A 23808-nucleotide genomic window follows, 5' to 3' on the forward strand; every position below is an offset into this window, starting at 1 on the left:
TAGAGCGCGGCAGCGCGGCGTGCGGCAACGGCGGCGGCAAGCGTTTTCCGCTTTGACGCGGCGGCTCGCGGAATTGGCGTTCCCATCTGGAAGCGGCAGACGCTAGCGGTAGCCAATGACGGACAGCCACTGAGGTACGGGGCGGGACCCACTGAAGCGCCCGGTGCGTTTGATTAACTATATCTTACACCTACAAGAAGGAAAGACGAAGTTGGGTGAAGACATACCAATTTTTCATTTTCTGTACAATGTACTCTTTCACATATTTCATTATTCATGTTTTCTCATTTCACCATGAACAGATTTCATGACTACCGTTCACGATTGTTCACTATCTCCTAACACATTGAAACAATGTACGACAAAAGAAATTATTCAGATAGTTAAGCGAGACAAAAATTTAAAATGTGATACGGTAGCAGGTACACGAAACAGTAAGAACACAAAGGCTAGGGGGAAGGGATGAAAGTGGAAGCCACCTGATAGAATTTCCCACAGAGCATAATGTAATCATCGCCAGCACCTTGCTTAAGAATCACGAAAGAATAATATATATTTCGAACAGTTTTCGAAACCAGATTTTAAATTGTAAGGCATTTCCTGATGCAGACGCAAACCTGACTGAAGACTGTCAATAGCAAGAAAAGCGTTCTGAAAAAGAAAATTTGTTCATGCCGAATATAAATTCTAATGGTTGGATACTATTTTACAAAGGTATTTGTGTGGAGTGCAGCCTTGTACGTAAGTGAAACGTGGATGATGAACAGTTCTGTCAAAAAGACAATAGACGCTTTCAAAACGTGGTGATTCATAAGACTGCTGAACATTAGATACGAGGATCGTGTGACTAAAGAAGAGGTACGAAATTAAATAGAGGAGGAAGAGGAAATTATGGCACAACTTTGACAACAATAAGGGTTAGTTGACAGGACGTATTATGGGGCGTCAAAGAGTGAGGACAAAGGGGTTGGTTGATACTATTCTGATAATAATCATCTGTTGAAATACTATTCTACTATTTTATCTGATAATGTAAGCAGTGAATTTACTCTTCCATGCACTCCTCCACAAAACATTTAAACCAAAACTGAAATCAGCTGAACACCAAATCTTTCAACCACTGTCTGACAACTACTGGATTCACTTACAACTTTCTATAACTGTCACCGGCTAGCCACACACACATACAGATATAAGGAGAACGAAAATAAACAAACATTAGTTTTCAGCATATAATTCTGCATTTTGGCAACATGTACATAAACAAACCAGACAGGAAGGGACATGAGGTGAACACACTGTAGTTACGACGTCAAATCAGAGTGAGGGGAAACGTATATATCCGGCAAAAATTCGATTCACTGAAAGTAATCAGTCGTTCACGTAAAAAAAGATGTGAACTGTTTTATAATCTCCAAGTATCACATATCAAAACAAAACTGAATCATTCTAGATTCCACCGAAGATGCCTTAAAGTAAAAGGCGAAACGCGTCTTGAATCAGTAAAGTACACTGGATAAAGAAAAAAGAACGGAAATAATCAATAGCTCTACATATTTAGTAAATTACATCTTATGACATACCAGCAAATTAGTTTCGGTTTAACTTCTCATTCGACATGCTATTAATGCCGTTTAAAAAAATTCATCTATCCCTTCTGAAAAACTGTAGTTACTTTCATATCTTGGTAGATAAACAGATTTAGGATATTTATCATGCGACGAAATACATGACTTTTCACAAGTTATCGTTTGCAAAAACAAAAAAAAAACAACACATTTCGATTTCTTGAACCGTTTACGAAATTTGCGGTTGATACAACCACATGGTTTACGACGAGCAGGACGGAGTACCGGTCGCGTCGCCGAGCAACCCGCGCGCGGTCACGGCATAGCCCGTCCGCCGACATATCAGACAATATCTCGAGAACGGTGATAGCTATCGATCTGCTCTCAGCTTTAAAAACAATTTCGATATGTTGACTAAATTTCATACGCAATAATGTATTACCTAAAATGAACTGTACGCAAAGTCCACGCAATGCGTTTTTACCTCTGCACACTCATTAAAATTTCGTGTAAAGGTTTACGTAAATGCGATACAGCAAGTAACCACGACGAATAACGAAAAGAAATTCGGTCCTTTATCGAGAGAAGATATCAGGCTGTAACATGCCCAAGAATCAAATTTTTCTACCGAATAGTTTCCTTGGAATCGGATGATAAGTATTTCATAGCTGCCGCCGCGTCCGCGCCAGCGGTTCGGCGAAAGTTCGTGTGGCCCGGGAGTCCGTACCTGACGTCACGCTCAGCGCGTTCTGTGATTGGCGGCGCGCACCTGGAGCGCGGCACGCGGCAGCGGAAGCGGTTCGACATGGTCAAACCGCGACGCAGAGCCCGCCGCGCCTTGCCGCTGACGCCATTTCCATGGCAACCACGCCGCTGACGCGCCGTTTTGACGCGCGGCAGCCCTAGTGGGAACCGGCCTTAACTGGGCCTGCGGCTGCTGACAGCGAGCAGTCACACAGGCTTCAGCAGCTTGCGTTCCTGTTTAGCGTTCTGTACCTCAGTCGGCAAATATTGAACCCTTATAGGATCATTTTGTTGTCCATCTGTCTGTCTGTCTGTCAGTCTGTTAAAACTTCTTTTCCTCACAAATGGTTAGCGCTACAAGATGAAATTTGTCATTTACTGAGGTCTACGGTCCATTAGCGGTGTAAGAAATTTAATCTTCTAAGTCAATACAGTCAAAAGATACGGCCATTTATATCGCATATTTTGGTACTCGAAAAGTCATTCATCAAAATCTATAAATGTACTACCTATACACCTAATTCAGTCAGAGCTCAAGTTCTATTCGCACTTCTCCGGTTTGTTAATAGTTCATGGCCGCAATTAAAACATTTATAATAAAGAGAAGTAGCAGAAATGAGAACAGCGATAAATCAGGATTGATGGTCACGAAGTAGATGGAGTTAAGGAATTCTACTACCTACGCAGCAAAGTAAACAATGACGGACGGAGTTACGAGGATATCATAAGCAGACTAACACTGGCAGAAAGCGCATTCCTGGCCGAGAGGAATGTACTAGTACCAAACATAGACACTCTCAGAAATTTCGTCCTCAAATTAAGGCCTATCTGGAGCACAGCATTGTATGGCAGTGAAACATGGGCTATGAAAAAACCGGAACTGAAGAGAACCGAAGCATTTGAGCTGTGGTGCTACAGACGATGTTCAAAATTAGGTGGACTGGTAAGGTAAGAAGTGAGGAGGTTCTGCACACAATCGGAGAGGAAAGGAATATGTGGATAGCAGGACAAGGAGTACGGTCAGGATGGTAGGATATCTGTTACGACATCAAGGAATGACGTCCATGTACTAGAGGAAGCTTTAGAGGGCTAAAACTGTAGAGGAAGATAGAGATTGGAATACATCCAGCAAATTACTGAGAACGTAGGTTGTAAGTGCTACTCTGAGATAAAGAGGTTGGTAGGAGAGAAATTCGTGGCAGACCGCATAAAACCAGTCAGAAGACTGATGACACACGCAAAAAAGACGCAGGCGTCGATGCAAGAAGGGGATCATATAAGTGTCTTTGTTCTTACCCCCACCCCCCTCACTAAACAGCACTTTCCTAATAGCGTTAAAATTTGTATATATATTATTTTCCAAATGCTCCAGCCACTTCTCGGAAAATGCAGTATTTTGAGAACTAAGAGTCTCGAAAATGGTAATTTCTAACAAATTACAAGCGTCTATTAACACAGGATACCTTTTAAATGCTTTCTTGAGGGTTTGCCCTCGTGGACCAGTTTGAGGCTTGACTTACTCAAGAGAACTTTACAGGCAATTAAAGGGGCCCATTACAGACTGACCACAACTGCTGTCAACGTCAACTCCGAAGCGGTTCTTGAGTCCACAGGTCAACCGACAAAGCACGGGAATTTGAGGAAACGCAAAGAAGAGGAGAATAGATGCCCCACTAAAAGCAACAATAAAAACAAATAAAGGAGTTATACAAAATTGCTCTCTTCCTCCAACGCCTCTTAATATCAACGTGAGCGAGGTCACAGTTAGATGGAAACAAATTTTCAAGAATGGTATAATGCTCTCACCGCAATGTAGATTAAGTATTCTGCAACAGACAGAAGTTAATTTACAAAGAGAGCTATACATCTTCAGAAATACAGCAAAACAATATGGACTGATAATATCTCCACACAAACCGAAAGTAAACTGAGATAAATGGCAAAATATTGGAGCAAATACTCTGAGTAGGAATGGTCAATATTCAGACATACGACAGAAACGATCATTCGAAACAGAAAAGTCTAGTAAACAAGTGTTCTAAAATGCATGCCTTGGAAACTATGAGCACCTCTTCAGTTTTGATACTGCGAAACAAATCTTTTCTTTGGGAATCTCTTTGCTTTCGACATTTTGGGAGGAGATTGTATGGATCAAAACAAGAGAAAGTTGTCCGGCAGACATGGGCTGTAAAATGCATACCTTGAGAGCTATGAGCAATTTTTTTCTTAATAGAAGAGATGCGTTTCACAGCAGCGAAGATGAACAAGTGCTTGTAGCTCTTAAGATATAAGGAGTTAAAGGTGGGCACCTGCTCCAACATTTTTCCGTTCGTCTCGGTACACTTTTGATTTATAAAGAGACGTTATCAGTACATATTGTCTTGCAGTGTTTATTAAGATTTATAGCCCTCTTTGCAAATTATGTTCTGCCTGTCGCACAAAAACAATATCTTCTGCATGTAATATACTACTTAATCTACACTGCGGTGAGAGCATTATAACATATGTGAAATTTGTTTTCACTTTACTGTGACCTCGCTCACATAAATACACCCTATATATTTGGAACAGTTCACAGAACTCTGAAATACAAAACGAGAAAGGAAACTAAAGAGAAACTTTGTAAAAACTGGCGGTACATGCACTATTATATTGAACTGAAGCGTGGGTTCTCTAGAAGAAAGACAAGGCAAATTACAACTGAACTGAAATTTCTCAGAGCAGTCAAAAGCCTCATGAACAAAATACGAAACGCAAAAATAAGACAAGAACTGCAAATTTTCGATTTGAAAAGCAAAATTGAAAAATGTAAGGTCAACTGGGGTAACCATTTACAAAGAAAGCAGTAAAATCATCTGTCTAGAATCACCATGACCTGCAAGCCCACTGGACAGCTAATGTGTCGGACGTCCGAGGCCAAGATGGTTTCCGGGCCAGGTCGTACAGCCTGCTCCATGTAGTGAAGAAGAAGAAGAAGAAGAAGAAGAAGATGATAATGATGCTGATAACGATGATGATGATGATGATGATGATTCGCTAAGAAGACATAACGCAAATACTAACTTTCCTTAACGTAGATGGGAAACGCGCACACTCACATAGCTGCAGACTTGTGATCAAAGTCTTAGACATAACTAAAATACTAATAGTGGGGATGGACACACTCCGATTTTATACCGTACAAACGTTGAAGCTGTCACAGTTTGTTCCCATTATACTTCTTAAATCTATTGCGTGACACAGGTACTTCTCAAATTTTTAGTCAAATGCACTTGAGATAATGTATTTAACTGGACTGCAATTCGTTCGAAGTTAAGCTGAATCGATGTACGAAGCAATGATACACACAAATTAAATTAAATATTTAATAGAAAAATAATATACACTCCTGGAAATTGAAATAAGAACACCGTGAATTCATTGTCCCAGGAAGGGGAAACTTTATTGACACATTCCTGGGGTCAGATACATCACATGATCACACTGACAGAACCACAGGCACATAGACACAGGCAACAGAGCATGGAGAATGTCGGCACTAGTACAGTGTATATCCACCTTTCGCAGCAATGCAGGCTGCTATTCTCCCATGGAGACGATCGTAGAGATGCTGGATGTAGTCCTGTGGAACGGCTTGCCATGCCATTTCCACCTGGCGCCTCAGTTGGACCAGCGTTCGTGCTGGACGTGCAGACCGCGTGAGACGACGCTTCATCCAGTCCCAAACATGCTCAATGGGGGACAGATCCGGAGATCTTGCTGGCCAGGGTAGTTGACTTACACCTTCTAGAGCACGTTGGGTGGCACGGGATACATGCGGACGTGCATTGTCCTGTTGGAACAGCAAGTTCCCTTGCCGGTCTAGGAATGGTAGAACGATGGGTTCGATGACGGTTTGGATGTACCGTGCACTATTCAGTGTCCCCTCGACGATCACCAGTGGTGTACGGCCAGTGTAGGAGATCGCTCCCCACACCATGATGCCGGGTGTTGGCCCTGTGTGCCTCGGTCGTATGCAGTCCTGATTGTGGCGCTCACCTGCACGGCGCCAAACACGCATACGACCATCATTGGCACCAAGGCAGAAGCGACTCTCATCGCTGAAGACGACACGTCTCCATTCGTCTCTCCATTCACGCCTGTCGCGACACCACTGGAGGCGGGCTGCACGATGTTGGGGCGTGAGCGGAAGACGGCCTAACGGTGTGCGGGACCGTAGCCCAGCTTCATGGAGACGGTTGCGAATGGTCCTCGCCGATACCCCAGGAGCAACAGTGTCCCTAATTTGCTGGGAAGTGGCGGTGCGGTCCCCTACGGCACTGCGTAGGATCCTACGGTCTTGGCGTGCATCTGTGCGTCGCTGCGGTCCGGTCCCAGGTCGACGGGGACGTGCACCTTCCGCCGACCACTGGCGACAACATCGATGTACTGTGGAGACCTCACGCCCCACGTGTTGAGCAATTCGGCGGTACGTCCACCCGGCCTCCCGCATGCCCACTATACGCCCTCGCTCAAAGTCCGTCAACTGCACATACGGTTCACGTCCACGCTGTCGCGGCATGCTACCAGTGTTAAAGACTGCGATGTAGCTCTGTATGCCACGGCAAACTGGCTGACACTGACGGCGGCGGTGCACAAATGCTGCGCAGCTAGCGCCATTCGACGGCCAACACCGCGGTTCCTGGTGAGTCCGCTGTGCCGTGCGTGTGATCATTGCTTGTACAGCCCTCTCGCAGTGTCCGGAGCAAGTATGGTGGGTCTGACACACCAGTGTCAATGTGTTCTTTTTTCCATTTCCAGGAGTGTATATACACACAACCAATCCGCTGATCAGCGCCCGTAGACAAAGTATCTTTCATATTCAATACGGATAGAAGAAAGACTCAGCTGTAACTTTATAAATACAAGATATTTATAACTATTACCTCCAAAAAATCAAACTGCAACCGTGGAACATGGCGATCTGAAAACGGTGTTCCGGATGAGTGGCATCCGGAATGGCAGATCATAGAAGCCCTATACGTTACGATGACAGCATGACCTGCAGAGACAGAAGAATACTGGGAAAAAGAAGTGGTCACAGCCTCCGTCCGATATAGTGTAGTTGTGCCAGGGAAGATTTGACGGATCATCAGAAAACATCGCGTTAAGACAGTCTTCTCCTCATCAACTGAACCCAGCCAAAACGAGGGCAACGCTAGTTAGCGTAAAGGATTATCTCGGCTGACGTAACGCCAGGGTATACGAAATTCCCTACCAGTGAGGAGTGATGTTCATAGGCCAAACGTTGCGCTGACGTGAACACCACAGTACGCTCGATTACAACAGTCAAACATGTTGGCTGTTGCAGAGCACAACAGTCCAAGCTACTTGTCAGCATCGGTCACGACGAAGCAAATATTGGGGGCTCTGTCACAGAAGAAGACATACACAGACGATCCAAAGACGAACTGGTAAATTGGTCGATGTTACGCAGCCTTAGACGCTCAGCACCAGGTAAAAAGTTATTTAAACCACACCTTTCTACAATATTCTTGTGCTCATTGTCAGTAGAAAACAAGATATGTCAGTACCATCGGAGTTTGAGTTCTACCAACACGATGATCGATTATTATCGAAACAGATACTACAGACATTTACAGGAAAACTTGACAGCTGCAATGAACACGCACACATAATAAGAGGACTGTTATCTGCTACAGTTCTATATAAGCTTTAGTACAGCGGCAGCGTAGTTTCAAATAGTGTATCGTCAAATCTACCTATAGATCAACGATATTCTCAGTTTAACATAACCAGTTCATGTGCATGTGTTCAATACACCGATTTTTAAGGAGAAAAATTTGACATTTACTAAAAACATTTACGTTCTTACGACACCAGTCTTAAGCAGCTGCTTGAATTTTTATAATGCTAGAGAGCAAGCGCAAAGTGCTGACATTTCAAAATGCCACAGTTCAGTTTAAATGTAACGTGTTAGTCACTGCATTCGTAACTGCGCGAAACCGGAAGCCATTAAAGCATAACCAACAGACACTGTGCAGACTGTAGCATTCAGTGAGGACTCTGCGAACAGAAAACTCGTGTCACTACCAAAAGTAATGGGTTGTCGCAGTGAGCGTACCGGTCACAGTCACAAACGAATATCGTAGCACTCGCTGACGAATTTAGATTTTAAGAAAAATTATCTAAAACAAGCTCACGCTCGTTTTCCGAATTCATTCTTACAAATGCCGGAAGGACTGGGATGTTACAGCCTGAAACGCTATGTAATTTAAGTACCTATGCTGATATATTGTGTCCCCTCATTATACATCGTTATCGGTTAGTTTTTCACGCAAAAACGTGGCAGTCATTGTGGAGAATAATTTTTCGTTTCGTTTCTCCGTAGCTGTACTTATGTACTTACCCCCTGGAAGCTATGCCATTGTTGAATCATAGACTCGAGACCTCCAAAAATTTGTACCTTTCTTTTTCACAGCGAAAAACAGAACATAAAGAACTCCATAGACAATGTCCCAACATGAGCTCGTGTCGATATTATTGTCTACTGCTTCTCGCTGGCACATGTGTTGTACAAAGCCCCGTCTGTGTTTGTTTAACCGCTGAAGATTTGTGCCACGGATTCGGAAAAGAGCCATGCAATCCCGCTGGGATATACTGTAGTTAGATGGCAGCTTTACTCCCTGCGTAAGTTTAAGGGAAAATTTATGTTCTGTTCGCCTCTGATTATCGTAAATAAAACGCCGTTATAGAAGTTAGAAGTCGGGTGAAAGTACATAACTGCATTACTAAGGGTCATGATGAAGCGGTCTTTCTCCTTAATAAATTACGAGACGCCAGTCGTAAAAGTTAATCTCTGGTTGTGTAGTGCATGCCTACAAGGCCTGTGGTGATCATAACAGAGGTAATGAGCTAATGCTAAGTGCAGTGATCCCACAATCGGCGAGACGTGAGACCTTCGCATCGTATGTTAACCGTTGTCACACAGCCCCAATGCTCAGAGGAACAGAACTAAAATAAAGGAATTCCTGCTGCGAGCTCTTTCGCTCACTTCTGTCATAATCCAGAGAGATTCAGAAGAGTAAAAGTATTTTACTTTTGGCCGAATAAGACTACGCGATGTCCCCATAAATTGTGACAAAGTTAAAACCGTGTCGTGGACCGACGGGGCTCGAAAGGGGGTTTCTGTTTTTCACAGTCAGTGCTGGCTCCGATCGAAGCACCAGAACCTTAAGCGAACGGCTTAAAAGCTTTAATCGGCCACTCCTATTTTATCATTCTGTGAAGATATCCCCACACCAGTCATGAACAAATTTAGCGAAGAGCATGAAACAACCACATCCCAGGGGTTGTAATCCACAAACATTATTTTACTCTTGGGGGCCTTTATGCTACGGTGAGCACTGGAAGAAAATCAGTGACAAGTTGATGCTTCTAATCGGTCCACAAGGCATTCCGGATAGATTGATAGAAAAATCAATGCCTGCGAAAGGGAGGTATCCTCATTGGTCCCAAACCGGTTCAGTCTTTTAACTTGTCTCAAATAATCAACACAAAAGTTAAAAACTAAACAATAGAAGCAGCGTATGTCAGGACGCCAGTTTTGTGTTACACTCAGTAACACACCGAAGTCTGCTAACAAAGGTACGATCTTAGGGGGTATCAAAGAAAATTTTTGCCTGGATAGAAGATTCCTTGGTAGCGAGGTCACAGCATGTTATCTTGTATATATCCACAGCTATAGCAGTAATTTCAGAAGTACCCCAGGAAGATGTGATGGAATCCTCACTGTCCATATTGTATATTAATGACTTAGTAAACAACGTTAATAGTAACCTCAGACTTCTCGCGGATTATGCATTTATCTACAATAAAGTACTGTTTCAAAAGATCTGCAAAAATATTCATTCAAATCGTGATAAGATTTCCAGCAAAAAATAACATGGTTTAAATGTTCAAAAATGTAAAATTATGAACTTCACAAAACGGAGAAAAGTAAGACTATATTATCGATAGGTCGCATTTGAAACCAGTCTACTCCTACAAATACCTGGATGTACCAGTTTGTGGGATATGAAATGGAACAATCTCACGGACTCCTAGGTAAAGCAAGTGGCAGACTTTGGTTCATTGGTAGGATAGTAGGAAAATGTAATCAGTCAACAAAGGAGACTAATTAGAAAACAGTCATGCAACCCAACCTAGAATGTGACTCATACCATATAAGACTAACAAGGGACAATGATCGTACACAACAAGAGCAGTAAGAAAGCTCACAGATTTGTTTGACTCACGAGAAAACGTCAGTGAGACGCCGTAAAACATGAACTGCCAGTCACTGCAATATACACACCAACTATCCCACGAAAGTCTGCTTACTAAGTTTCAAGAAGTCGCTCTCGTACAGACATCGAAGACAAGATGAGAGTAATTACAGCACTCATAGAGGCGTTAAAGCAATCACCGTCTCTGCACTCCATAAGCGAATGAAACGGGAAGGAGTCCTAATAAATAGGTCAACCTCAAGTACCCTCTGTAATTCACTTGACAGTGCTTTGGACAGTGTGGATGCAGATGTAGATTACGTCCGCGAATTTTTTGTATGGACTGGGAGTCATTTGATAGACCGAGAGGGACACATTGAACGACGCCAGATCTTCGTTGTGCAATGGTTTTTCGTGACTTCCATCGACACTTAGCCACTCAGTCTTATGTTTGTTTTTACGTGGAGGGTCACACACTATCATGCATAAATTTCGCATATGCACTTTATCGTCTACGACTCTTCTAAGTACAGTTGGACCCTATAAGGCAGGAGTTGCACGATAAATGTTAATGGCTGTTTGTGGTTAGACAGTGTGATATTGACAATGTCAAATCACGGTTGTCACAATTTTATTAAGAAGAAGTAAACCTCGAATTTTTCTGTCTGCAGTAAACTAGGTGTTCCTACGAAAAGTGATTTTGTTTCGCCTCTTTAGTATGCCCGTGTACCAGCGATATAGCATCAGTAATATTCTTTCCAAATATGCATTCTTCTCATGATAAGGTCAGGGATTATTGGATCAGTCATGAAAATAGAAGCAGAGTTAACTTCCTTTCCCAAGAATAGAAACTATTCCCCGTTGCTCGTCCATTTCTATTCACAAACAGATAATGTTGAATTATGTTTGACTTCGCAAATATATATTTATGCTTAATCAATCTTACTAACACACCACAGTGTGTTCACATTATTCCTCTCTATGTACCGTCTCGGGGCCCTTTTTGATCTATCAGCTCATTGATAGTAAGTATCCTAAATATCTGTCCTCAAATACAGCATTCCTACATCAAGAACAGTCATAAGACACTTTATCTCAACATTCCAAACTAATTTCATTCCTTCTCCTACACCCGATGCATGTACGCCATGTCGTCCTGTGTTGCTGATGCTTGGTTATGGAATAACTTGTCACGCAGCATCATAGAAGTTACACGTTTCTCCAATTTCAGAAACAAATTGATCGCTTATCTCTTGAAATAATTATGGTTCCCCCTTGACTTCCACTGAGACAGTGTGCACCACCATCTGCAATCTCAAAATTTTAGACACGCTGTTTCCCGTTTTTTTCGTTTCTTGTTGTAGGTTTAGATTTTGTATTACAGTTCGCGTAGTAAAAGTTAACCAGTTTTTGTAATATATATCGAAAGCATACTCTTATGTATTGCCATTTTTTGTATCTACAGGAATATTAATTTTTAAAACAACATAATTTTTTTAGTTCTTTTTTCACAATATTTTCTTCCTACTATGTTATATATTGTTTGAACTGATTTTAGATGAAAATTGGAGAAATTAAACAGTAGAACTACAACAATTTATATAGAATTTAATTTTTTCCTGTATTGAAAATTTGACGTTTATTACAAGAAAATCAACAAACGATATTTATGTTAATGATAAGAATGATTGGTACAATTACTCTTGTAGATGAAAGTGTGCTGCCCAATTTTTGTTAATTAAACTGTGTACATATTGAATTAGTTGTGAGATACAAAACACGTCATTTGCTTCTCTTACTTACAATATTAATAATAAAATTTTTAAATAAAAAGAGAAAGTTACACGGAACAGTGATGTACCACTGTCGCATTCTCATATGTGGTCACAAAACAGATTGCATTTTAAGTCTATTTCTTTGTAACTTATTTTGATTTTCAGAACTGTCTTGTTCCAACAGGTGATTATGTTACTGACTAACGCGTAGTCTTCATCGTTTTCCTTTCTCAAACTGTCTCGAGAATCATAAGCAGATAACAGTGCACTGACGGTCCATGTCTGGTTCCTAGATGAGATTTAAGGCTCAGATGTTGCAATGACAAATAGTGGATAAATTGCTGTACATCAGTGTCCTCCAATGTGGCGAGATGAAAGTCAAGTGTCCAACAAGCCAGGCAATTGTATTGCTTTTAGCGTCACGGAAAAATTTCCAATCTGGTCGCAAAACTTTGTCTACGTTTTACATGTTTATGGTGGTTCTCGTGATAATATTGTTTTTTTTTCACCCAGCTCCAAGTACTATTTATTTATATAGATAAGTGTTCTATGTTCGCTTCAATTATACACATATTGCGTAAGGCTAAGGAGGTCGGTTTGATTTTATATTTCGCAGCAAGCCTTGGGTAAGTTTTGATGATGACATCTAGCCACACAGGTCTAATATTTGTGAGTAAAATCTTTGCCTGCACATTTCTCCAAACTTGTGACGAATTTGTGTGGGGATATTTTATTACCATAGGGTGCATAGGAGCGCCTTGTATTAATTGTTGGCCGGCCGCGGTGGTCTAGCGGTTCTAGGCACTCAGTCCGGAACCGCGTGACTGCTACGGTCGCAGGTTTGAATCCTGCCTCGGGCATGGATGTGTGTGATGTCCTTAGGTTAGTTAGGTTTAAGTAGTTCTAAGTTCTAGGGGACTGATGACCACAGATGTTAAGTCCCATAGTGCTCAGAGCCATTTGAACCATTTATTAATTGTTGGTATACTCTTGCTGAGGATTGCATCAGTGTGTTCTCTGTTTCTATGCAGTAGATGTAGACATATCTGTAAATTTTGCATTGTGGATCGATATATATCGGCGGCCTTAAATCTGAAGGTCGAAACACTGGAAGATCTTTCCTGTGATGCTTCCTGAGGCTGCCCTGATTTTATGCTTTAGGCGTCTTGTAATGTAATCCTTGCATGGATTTCTCAATCCTGCCCGTCGTTGATACATGGGTGTCTGTGCTGAGGAAAGACAATTTGGAAAAAAATTGAACCTCCAGACATGCCACGCTGCCAAGGAAAGTACTTCTCACGAGTTGTTACATATCAGTATCTAAGTCTACCCTGTGAAGCTTAAGGTGTTTAGTCTTATGAAGGAGAGGTCACGAAGACCTAATCTCATGAGGATAAAGGACAATGTAAATAAATAACTAAACGACTAACATTAATAGCACTCCATACACATTTTTTAAACCTAAGATTAGGCGAGGGAACCGATTTTGGAGTGTAAAGCGGTGAGCTACGACATAGTACTGTTTTTGTTGGTTGTTAATGACTTGTGCTTGCCGAGGTCTCGTAATCAGACTAGCTTTGTTGTGTTGCTGCGTTGTCGTCTAGAGGGCGGCGATTCGGAGAGTTACCACAAGAACAAGGCGAAGCGCGTGCGCACCACGTTCACGGAGGAGCAGCTGCAGGTGCTGCAGGCCAACTTCCAGCTGGACTCGAACCCGGACGGCCAGGACCTGGAGCGCATCGCGCAGATCACTGGCCTGAGCAAGCGCGTCACGCAGGTCTGGTTCCAGAACTCGCGCGCGCGCCAGAAGAAGCACCTGCACACCGGCAAGATGAAGACACAGAGTGAGTACGCTTCTGCCAGCAACGAAGCCTGAAAGGCCTGCTTAAAGCTTTTAATGTGTACGTCGTGTTCGGATCCGGAATTCGTTTCTAGTAGTGGTGGTGGTGGTGGAGGCGGAGGCGGAGGGAGGGAAATCCTTGTTTCTATATGAAGCTGGTATCTGTCATCCTTGTTTCTGGTTCTCTTCCTCCCCCCCCCCCCCCCTCATAAATACTCGTACACTCCAACAGAAAAAACGAAGCACCGTGAAAGGATAACCGAATGGGACAGAAATCGGTAGACGTGACGTACCTGTACATACAAACACATGACTACAATTTTGGAAAAGATGGATGATTAATTCAAGAGAAACAGCTTCACGAATTCAGCAAGTCAATAACGCATTGGTCCACCTCTAACCTTTATGCAAGTAGTTATTCGGCTTGGCATTGATCGATAGAGCTGTTGGTAGTCCTCCTGAGAGACATCGTGTCAAATTCTGTCCAATTGGTGCAAGAGACCGTCAAAATACCGAACTGGTTGGAGGGCCTTGCCCATAATGTTCCAGACATTGTCAGTTGAGGAGAGATCCGACAATCATGCTGGTCATGGTAGGGTTTGGCAAGGACGAAGACAAGTAGTAAAAACTGTCACCACGTAAGGGGAGAGGGCCGGGCATTATTTTGCTGAAATGTAAGCCCAGGATGCCCTGCCATGAATGGCAATAAAACGGGTTGCAGAATATCGTCGTCGTACCGCTGTGGTATAAGGGCGCCACGGATAACAACCAAATGGGTCCTGCTATGGAATGAAATGGCACACCAGACCATTTAATACTGGCCGTCGGGCCATATTGTGGGTGACAGCCAGGTTGGTATCCCATAGCTATCTGAGGGCGTCTCCAGACAAGTCTTCGGCCTGAAATCCCATTAACTTGAGTAGAACTGTCTTCAGTGATGAGTTCCACTTTCCGATGAAGAACCAAGAAGTGTCTGAGGACGCCACGGACAGCGATAGCATACCACTGTCCAACAATTTGTTTATTTGTACATGTACGTCAGTCACATCTACCGATTTCTGTCCCATTCGGATAATCCCTTCGCGGTGCTTCCTCACTTTTTTCTCTTTTTTCCCTTAAAGTGTATAACTTGCCATCATCCCCACACTTAAGGTGCCACTGATACCTAGAACTTTAGCAGTAAAATACATGAAGTGTTTCAATGTATGAGGGTCACTCCAAAGGAAATGCACACTATTTTTGTAAAAATACAGTTTTCATTCTGCATGTGTGAAAGATTTATAGTGTGTCGATACATTCTTCTTGCTTGTTTTCAAACTTAGTTCAACCTGTTCCCGTGAGAGGCGCCGTCACAGCATTTCTTCAAGATGGCTGCTACACTTGACGCTCGTCAGAAGCAATGTGCTCTCATAGAATTCCTGTGCTGTGAAAACGAGACAGTGGGAAACATCCACAAGAGGTTGAAAAAGGAGTGTGGAGATGCTGCTGTCGATCGCAGTACAGTTATTCGGTGGGCAAGCAGGTTACGTGATGAAAGCGGGCACGGCAATATTGAGGATTGTCCTTGCAGTGGCAGGCCTCGTACTGCACACAGTGCAGACAATGTGCAGAGAGTTAACGAATTCGTGACTGCTGACAGATGCATCACAGTGAACTAATTGCCACGCTACGTTGGGATAGGGGAAGGAAGTGTTCGCAGAATACTGAAAGTGTTGGCGTTAAAAAAGGTTTGTGCCAGGTGGGTTCCCAGGATGTTGACAGTGGCTCACAAAGAAACTAGAAAAACGGTATGCAGCGAACTTTTCGAACAGTACGAGAATGGTGGAGATGAAATTCTTGGAAGAGTTGTGACAGGTGATGAACCATGGTTCCATCATTTTTCACCAGAGACGTAGAGGCAATCAATGGAGTGGCATCATGCAAAGTCACCCAAGAAAAAAAATTTAAAACCACACCTTCTGCTGGAAAAGTTATGGCTACGGTGTTTTTCGATTCCGAAGGACTCGTTCTTGTGGACATCATGCCAAGTGGAACCACCATAAATTCTCATGCATATGTGACGACATTGAAGAAACTTAAAGCTCGACTGAGTCGTGTTCGACCACATCGGCAAAATCAGCATGTTTTGCTGTTGCACGACAATGCATGGCCACATGTCAGTCAAAAAACCATGGAAGCGATCAGAAAACTGGGATGGACAACACTGAAACACCCGCCTTACAGTCCTGACCCGGCTCAATGTGACTATCATCTCTTTGGGAAACTGAAAGACTCTCTTCGTGTAACAAGTTTTGAAGATGATGACTCCCTTGTGCACGCTGCCAAACAGTGGCTCCAACAGGTTGGTCCAGAATTTTGCCGTGCGGGTATACAGGCGCTGGTTCAAAGATAGCGTAAGGCAGTTGAGAGGGATGGAAATTATGTGAAGAAATGAAAATATTGTTCCTAAAGGATGTATCTACACACTGTAAAACTTTCAAACATGTAGAATAAAAGATGGATTTTTTTAAAAAAATAGTGTGCATTTCTTTTGGAGTGACCCACGAAATAACAATTTATTTACACCATTGTTCACTACATCGCTACAACACTTCTTTCAAGAAAACACAGTTCACAGAAATATATAATCTGGAAAGCATTCATTCGAAAATTTGGTATTTACATGTGTCATGCAATTCATTTAAGAATTATAATGACTGAACGAATTTGACAACGTCATAATTTACACGATGTAAAATCGAAGTGTGTGCTTACACTGGAATGCAAAACCTAAGGCTGAAAGTCATTTACCCATGGAGCATCACTGCCAAGTTACGTAGCTCAAAGAAACTTGGACCACACTTAGAAAGAGGTGCTGCAGAATAGTACAGAAAGTAACTGAAAGAAATACGGAATGAGACGAACCGAAATGATTATTCAAAGGCAACAATTAAGCCAAAATCACGGTGAGTCATGTTGGTCTCCAGAACGTTACAAAAGGCGAGACATGTTCCTTAAGAGGTCCTGTGGTCACCATGGACGAAAATTCATACTCGGCAACGTGCTCCCATGGTGGCCACGAGGTTGGTAAGCATTCCTTGTGGCAGGGCGTTCCATTCCTTCACGGCGCTTTTCATAACTGCTGGATGGTCGTTGGTACACGTGGACGTTCTGCTATTCGTCTCTCCAACGCATTCCACACGTTCTCGATGGAATTGAAGTCGAGGGAACGGGCAGGCCCTTCCATTCGCCGCATATCTCCTTGTTCCAACAGCTCGTCCACCTGCGCTGCGATGCGGCCCCCTTCTGTCTTGCCTTACTCAACTTACAGGACTTTCCAATGGACTCGTACGATCCATGTCACATTTATTGTAGGCAGCAGGTATGGTTAACGTTTGGATGGGTCCCCTTACGTAGCTGGAGTGTTTTTTGCAGCCTATCAAGCCGCAAGCCCATCCACATAAGCCAGCCCTCAGTCACACAACTGAAAAGTACCTTCTCGCAATTTTCTGAAGTCCTTGCGATTTTATATCGAGAAGTTTCCATACTACTTTATTCTTAGAAAGTTTGATGTGGTATTTGGAAGTGGATGTTTGTAACTCTTCTAGTAAAACATCCGGGGGGGGGGGGGGGGGGGGTCGGCACCTGGTTTATGTACAGTCGTGGACAAAACGAGTGACACCCCTCCCCTTTTCGTTATGCTGATCCGCACAGCTCTGAAGTCTGCTACACAGCATAACAGGCAAGGCGACGAAGTGCCACCAACATATTATGCACAGGTGTGAAATTGACAAACTATCCGAATTTTCTCACACTGTTTTCAATCATGTGTGTGACTATACTAATGCTGATTAGTGTGTTAAACACAACACGTAAATATAAGATATAAATGAAAGAAGAAACGCTAATTAGTATGAACTGTACCAATAAAAATGAATATCAGCTTATCGAGATAACATAACTGTTTTAGTAAGACAAAGTACCCGGGATCGTTACGAATTAGCAAAACGGGTTTTAAGGGCTCGGTAGACAGACAGACGGTGAAGAAAGTGAGACTAGTAGGGTTCCAAGTTTACCGATTTAGGTGACGAAATCCTAACAACGAAAATAGCCACGACAGTTACTGAAGATGAATGCCGCATAAATAATTCCCCCTTCTCTTTATTGTAAATGTTCTACTTGCAGTCGATACATCAGCATATTACTCGTAGATATGCTTTCGATCCAAATCACGTTTGCAGGAATGCAAGTAAAATCCATTTGCCTGTACACGTGGTAATTCAGATCCCAGTATTAATGCCACCGCGTTTTAAAAGTGCGAGCATTCCCATTGCAAGGTAGATTAAGAAACACTTTGGCTAATGAACGTTTTCGGGCTGTGGCGAGTATAATGGAGAATTCGAAACATCGCAGAATACTTTTAGCAGCTGTGCAGCCGTTTATTTCCTGGGGTGGTGCAGAATTATCCTACTAAATTTACTCGCTTAATAATAGTATTTAGTTATTTCGATAAACACCCCGAATGATTTTCACATAAGCGGTGACATAAAGGTAGAAAATTCTTGTTTTTGAGTCCAGAAAGCTCTATGCAACAGAAACTCCAGATCATTTTGCCATTTTCATTACGAAATTGCCGTCTTATTCAAGTCTGGCTCAACAATAGAGGGCTGTTTGTTTGGGTAGTCTGCTAGCGTAGTTAAAGATGTTTGCTACAGCAAATCTCGATGGAGGCAGATAGACTATCAGTAAAGCAATCTTAAGAAATTCTCGCGCCCCCAGTACGATTTATTGCTACCTTTATTCTGTACTGGCGCCCTGTGGATGTAAATATGAATATCTTGTAGGATTTCATACTTGTTATTCATTACTTTTTCCGCTTCTGTCAATAATTGGTTTGACTTATGTGTGGCTCTGAATGATTTTAACTGTATTTCGTTACGAATCTTCACGCATTGCTAAATTTGCACACTTTCATGGTAGGTCAGCAACGGTAATCCAGTATGACTGGTCTGAACCTTGACACAGACTGTTTCACAGCCGAATGCGCTTAATATTTTGCTAATTCGTAACGATCTGGGGTACTTTGTCTTACTATAACAGTTATGTTATCTCGATAAGCTGAAATTCATTTTTATTAGTACAGTTCATACTAATTAGCGTTTCTTCTTTCATTTACATCTTATATTTACTTGTGTTTAACACACTAATCAGCATTAATATAGTCATACACATAATTGAAAACAGTCTTACAAAGTTCAGATAATTCGTCAATTTCACGCCTGTGCGTAGTATGTTGGTAGCACTTCGTCGCCTTGCCTGTTATGCTGTGTAGCAGACTTTAAAGCTGTGCAGATCAGCATAACGAAAAGGGGAGGGGTCTCGCCCGTTTTGTCCACGACTGTATATGTCTTTGTTCAAAAGAAGCTTGAAGGCGGATAGCGTAGTACTTCATTAGGTATCTCAGAGCGGAAGCAACCTCTTTGACTAGTTATCAAGTTATACTGAGGTACTAACGTTTCACGTGCGCACGAGTTACTGTGCAGAGTCATTACTGTTGCAAAGTCTTGCAGAACTGAATAAAATGAAAAGAAAAGCAATTCCTCTCCTGTTGGAATCCATGCAAATGATTTTCTCGTTTCCATTCGAATGAGGCGTCTTGAAAACGAAGGTTATGTGAAAAAAATGCGTTACTTGGATTTGAAAAGATAAAGTTGGATCTTAGTTTGCCGTGAACGTGAGGGCCAGTAGAGCCGAAGCTGCGGCCCCATCTCAGTGGAACACAGTTAAGCGGAGTTTCCCAGTGGTCGGCGCGCTGATGTTATTACCGACAATTACGCTTCGCGCAGCCAGGAGCAGTCCCTAGAGGCGCCACAGTATCCGCCTCCTGGGACTAGGAGAGTGAATCCGAAACCCTGCGGTCCCCTGTCCACTGATGGGGAGTGTCGAATAGCAGAATCATTTCAGTTACTCCAGTATAGCTACCGCTTCACATTACGTGTAGTTACAGACACAGTTCCAGCGGTGTATTAGGAACGTACGAAAACATTTCACAAGGCGAAAGAACACTGAGATTTGCACACAGATCAAAATTCGGTGCCACATCATCTTGACCTTTCACAGGAAACGATCTAGCCGAAGGACGTTGTTGATTTTATCAGTTGGTAACACGTTATCAACCAAAGCCAAAAGCTTAGATTTTAGTTCTTGTCCAGAAAAGTGATTTTACTTCAGAGAAATGTATAGCTGGTACACGGCCGCCAGCAGTCAAACTGCACTTGCCTGGGAAATTTTCACTCAAAAGAAACATTAACATAATCCAATTTTTACTTAGTTGTTTATTCTTTGCCTATCAATTATCTCTTCCAGTTTTCAGTTCAGGGTTTTATGAACCTGGAAAATACGAAACGTCAATGTCGTGCTTATGCTGCAAATTGTTTATCATAAATTTTTAATACACACATCAATAAATATTCTGCATCATCTCGGCTCCGAGGGTTCCGGAACCTGTACAGAAAATTGGAATAGATATCAACATAAACATCATTTCCGCCCTTTTTATTGCTCATGAAAACCATACATTGCATGTTGTACCACCATACAGCGAGACCTTCAGAGGTGGTGGTCCACATTGCTGTACACACCGGTACCTCTAATACCCAATAGCACGTCCTCTTGCATTGATGCTTGCCTGCATTCGCCGTGGCATACTATCCACAAGTTCATCAAGGCACTGTTGGTCCAGACGGTCCCACTCCTCAACGGCGATTCGGCGTAGATCCCTCAGAGCGGTTGGTGGGTCATGTCGTCCATAAACAGCCCTTTTCAATCTATCCCAGACATATTCTATAGGGTTCATGTCTGTAGAACATGCTGGCCACTCTAGTCGAGCGATGTCGTTATCTTCAAGGAAGTCATTCACAAGATGTGCACGATAGGGGCGCGTATTTTCGTCCTTGAAGACGAATGTCTCGCAAATATGCTGCCGATATGGTTGCACTATCGGTCGGAGGATGGCATTCACGTATCGTACATGACCACCAGCAGCGTACGTCGGCCCCACGTAATGCCACCCCGAAACAGCAGGGAACCTCCACCTTGCTGCACTCATTGGACAGTGTATCTAAGGCGTTCAGCCTGACCGGGCTGCCTCCAAACACGTCTCAGATGATTCTCTGGTTGTAGGCATACGCGACACTCATCGGTGAACAGAATGTGATGCCAATCCTGAGCGGTCCGTTCGGCATGCTGTTGGACCCATCTGTATGGTGTCGTGGCTGCAAAGATGGACCTCGCCGTGGACGTCGGGAGTGAAGTTTTGCATCATACAACCTATTACGCACATTTTTATTGTAACACGACGTCCTGTGGCTGCACTAAAAGCATTATTCAACATGGTAGCGTTGCTGTCAGGGTTCCTCCGAGCCATAATCCGTAGGTAGCGGTCATCCACTGCAATAGTTGCCCTTGGGCGGCCTGAGCGATGCATGTCATCGACAGTTCCTGTCTCTCTGTATCTCTTCCATGGCCGAACAACATCGCTTTGGTACATTCTGAGACGCCTGAACACTTTCCTTGTTAAGAGCCCTTCCTGGCACAAAGTAACAATGCGGACGCGATCGAACCGCCGTATTGACCGTCTAGGCATGGTTGAACTACAGACAACACGAGCCGTGTACCTCCTTCTTGGTGGAATGACTGGAAATTATCGGCTGCCGGACCCTCTCCGTCTAATAGGCGCTGCTCATACATGGTTGTTTACATCTTTGGGCGGGTTTAGTGACATCTCTGAACAGTCAGATGCACTGTGTCTGTGACACAACATCCATAGTCAACGTCTGTCTTCAGGCGTTCTGGTAACCGGGGTGATGAAAACATTTTTTTATGTGTGTATAAATTATACTAATTCTAAATTTCAACGAATACAATGAATATTTACAGCGTCTATTAAATCCTCCAGTTACAAACTTACGTACTTACACCTCGGCTCTGTAGCCCTTGAATGGCCTTGGCCTGCATCACAATATCCTGCCATTCTATCCGGTCCGTGGCTTTCCATCTCTATACTCTGACGCCCAGCTTTTTCTTGTCTTCTTAAATTCCGTCCACCCATCTCTTTCTGGGACTTTCCTTCCGTCGTCTGCCTCCAGCCTCGCCATCAAAAGTCTTCTTACATTTTCTATCTTCCTCCATTCTGATCACACGTTCTGCCCACCGCAGTCTTCTTATTTTACTGGTAGAGTCAATGTCAGGTTCTTCAAAAAGTTGCTCTGATTCTGCATTCGTACTGATGCGCCAAACTTCTTGATCGCATATTGGGTCATATATTTTACGTAGAACCTTTCTCTCCCACATGCTAAGGATCCTTTCCTCATTTGCAGTCAAGGTCCACGTGTCGGCATTATATATAACAACTGGTGTTATAATTGTTTTATGGATGAGGATTTTAGATTTTCGTGATAGAAGCGATCTCCTAAGCTTGGGTAGTGGGGCAAAGTAGAATCGGCTGCCTGCTGCTATTATAGCTTTCACATCGCTACTGATGTCATTTGTCTCTGTGACAATCGACGCGAGGTACTTGAAATCTCTCACCCTTTCAAACTCCTTGTCGGCTATCCTGAGATTTGGTAGGTTTCGCTGGTTGGTCATTGCCACATATTTGGTCTTTTTGACATTGACTACCAGGCCAAGCTCCCTTGTACCTCTCTCCATTTGTTGATAGGCATCGACCAGCGCAGCAGTGTTTCGTGCGGGTAATGGCACATCGTCTGCGTAGGCTAGGTACTGCAGTGAACGTGGACGGTTAAAAATGGTTCCTCCTCTGTTTACTCTACCTGACTTATGAATTTTTCTAGGCAGAGGTTGAATAACAGTGAGGAAATATAATCTCCCCGTCTCCGTCCCTTCTTCATTTTCTTTTCTCTGGAAATTTCGCCCTGTATTTTTACTTTACAGTAGGTTTCACTGACGATCATCATAATGATTAACGACCTTCTTAGGTATTCCACCCTCTTCCATTACATTCCGCAATGCCACTCTTGAGATGCTATCATAGGCTTGTTTAAATTCGATTTAAAGCTGGTGTCTGCTTATTTGGCGTTCATAACATTTTTCAAGTAGTATGCGTGATGTGAATATTTGGTCACTCTGATAGTCCCCAATTCTCTCTTCCACAAAGGGAGTAAGCTTCGTAGTTAGGATGTTGGAGAACACTTTATATGTAGCATTTAACAGGAAGAGTCCTCGATAGTTATCCTGTATTTGTAGTTTGTACACATATGTGTGCATTTTTGTATCGCGAAGAAGGAATGGAAACTCGTGTTTAACGTCTTATTGAATTAGAGATGGACAGTAGGCTCGAATCGTGTAGAACCGAGGAGGAAATCGGTTATGTTCTTTCGCGAGGAACCATGTCGGCATTAAGAGATTTGGGGAACCCCGGTTCTTCTATTTGTCGTCACGGAATAATTTTTTTCTGTTTGTCATCCCAGTTACATCAATAACCGCACTTTGCATCAGTGCAGATGTGTATAGAATGGAGTGTATGTCACGTGTGTAAAGAAAGCTTTTCCATTGATTCGCAGTAGTTGCTGCTGACAACTCAGATGTCTTCAGGCTTCCTCTCTACGATCGAACTC

General features: G+C 42.9%; 1 protein-coding gene across 1 annotated transcript in view; it reads left to right on the forward strand.

Moving 5' to 3' along the window:
- Positions 1-23808, forward strand: part of LOC124794746 (LIM/homeobox protein Awh) — a 351821-nt gene that overhangs the window by 305206 nt on the left and 22807 nt on the right. The window contains exon 4 of the mRNA XM_047258357.1: positions 13959-14198. Coding sequence (XP_047114313.1) covers positions 13959-14198 — 240 coding nt within the window. The remainder of the gene's footprint in view (positions 1-13958; positions 14199-23808) is intronic.

Source organism: Schistocerca piceifrons, chromosome 1 (assembly GCF_021461385.2).
Source record: "Schistocerca piceifrons isolate TAMUIC-IGC-003096 chromosome 1, iqSchPice1.1, whole genome shotgun sequence".
NCBI lineage: Eukaryota > Metazoa > Arthropoda > Insecta > Orthoptera > Acrididae > Schistocerca > Schistocerca piceifrons.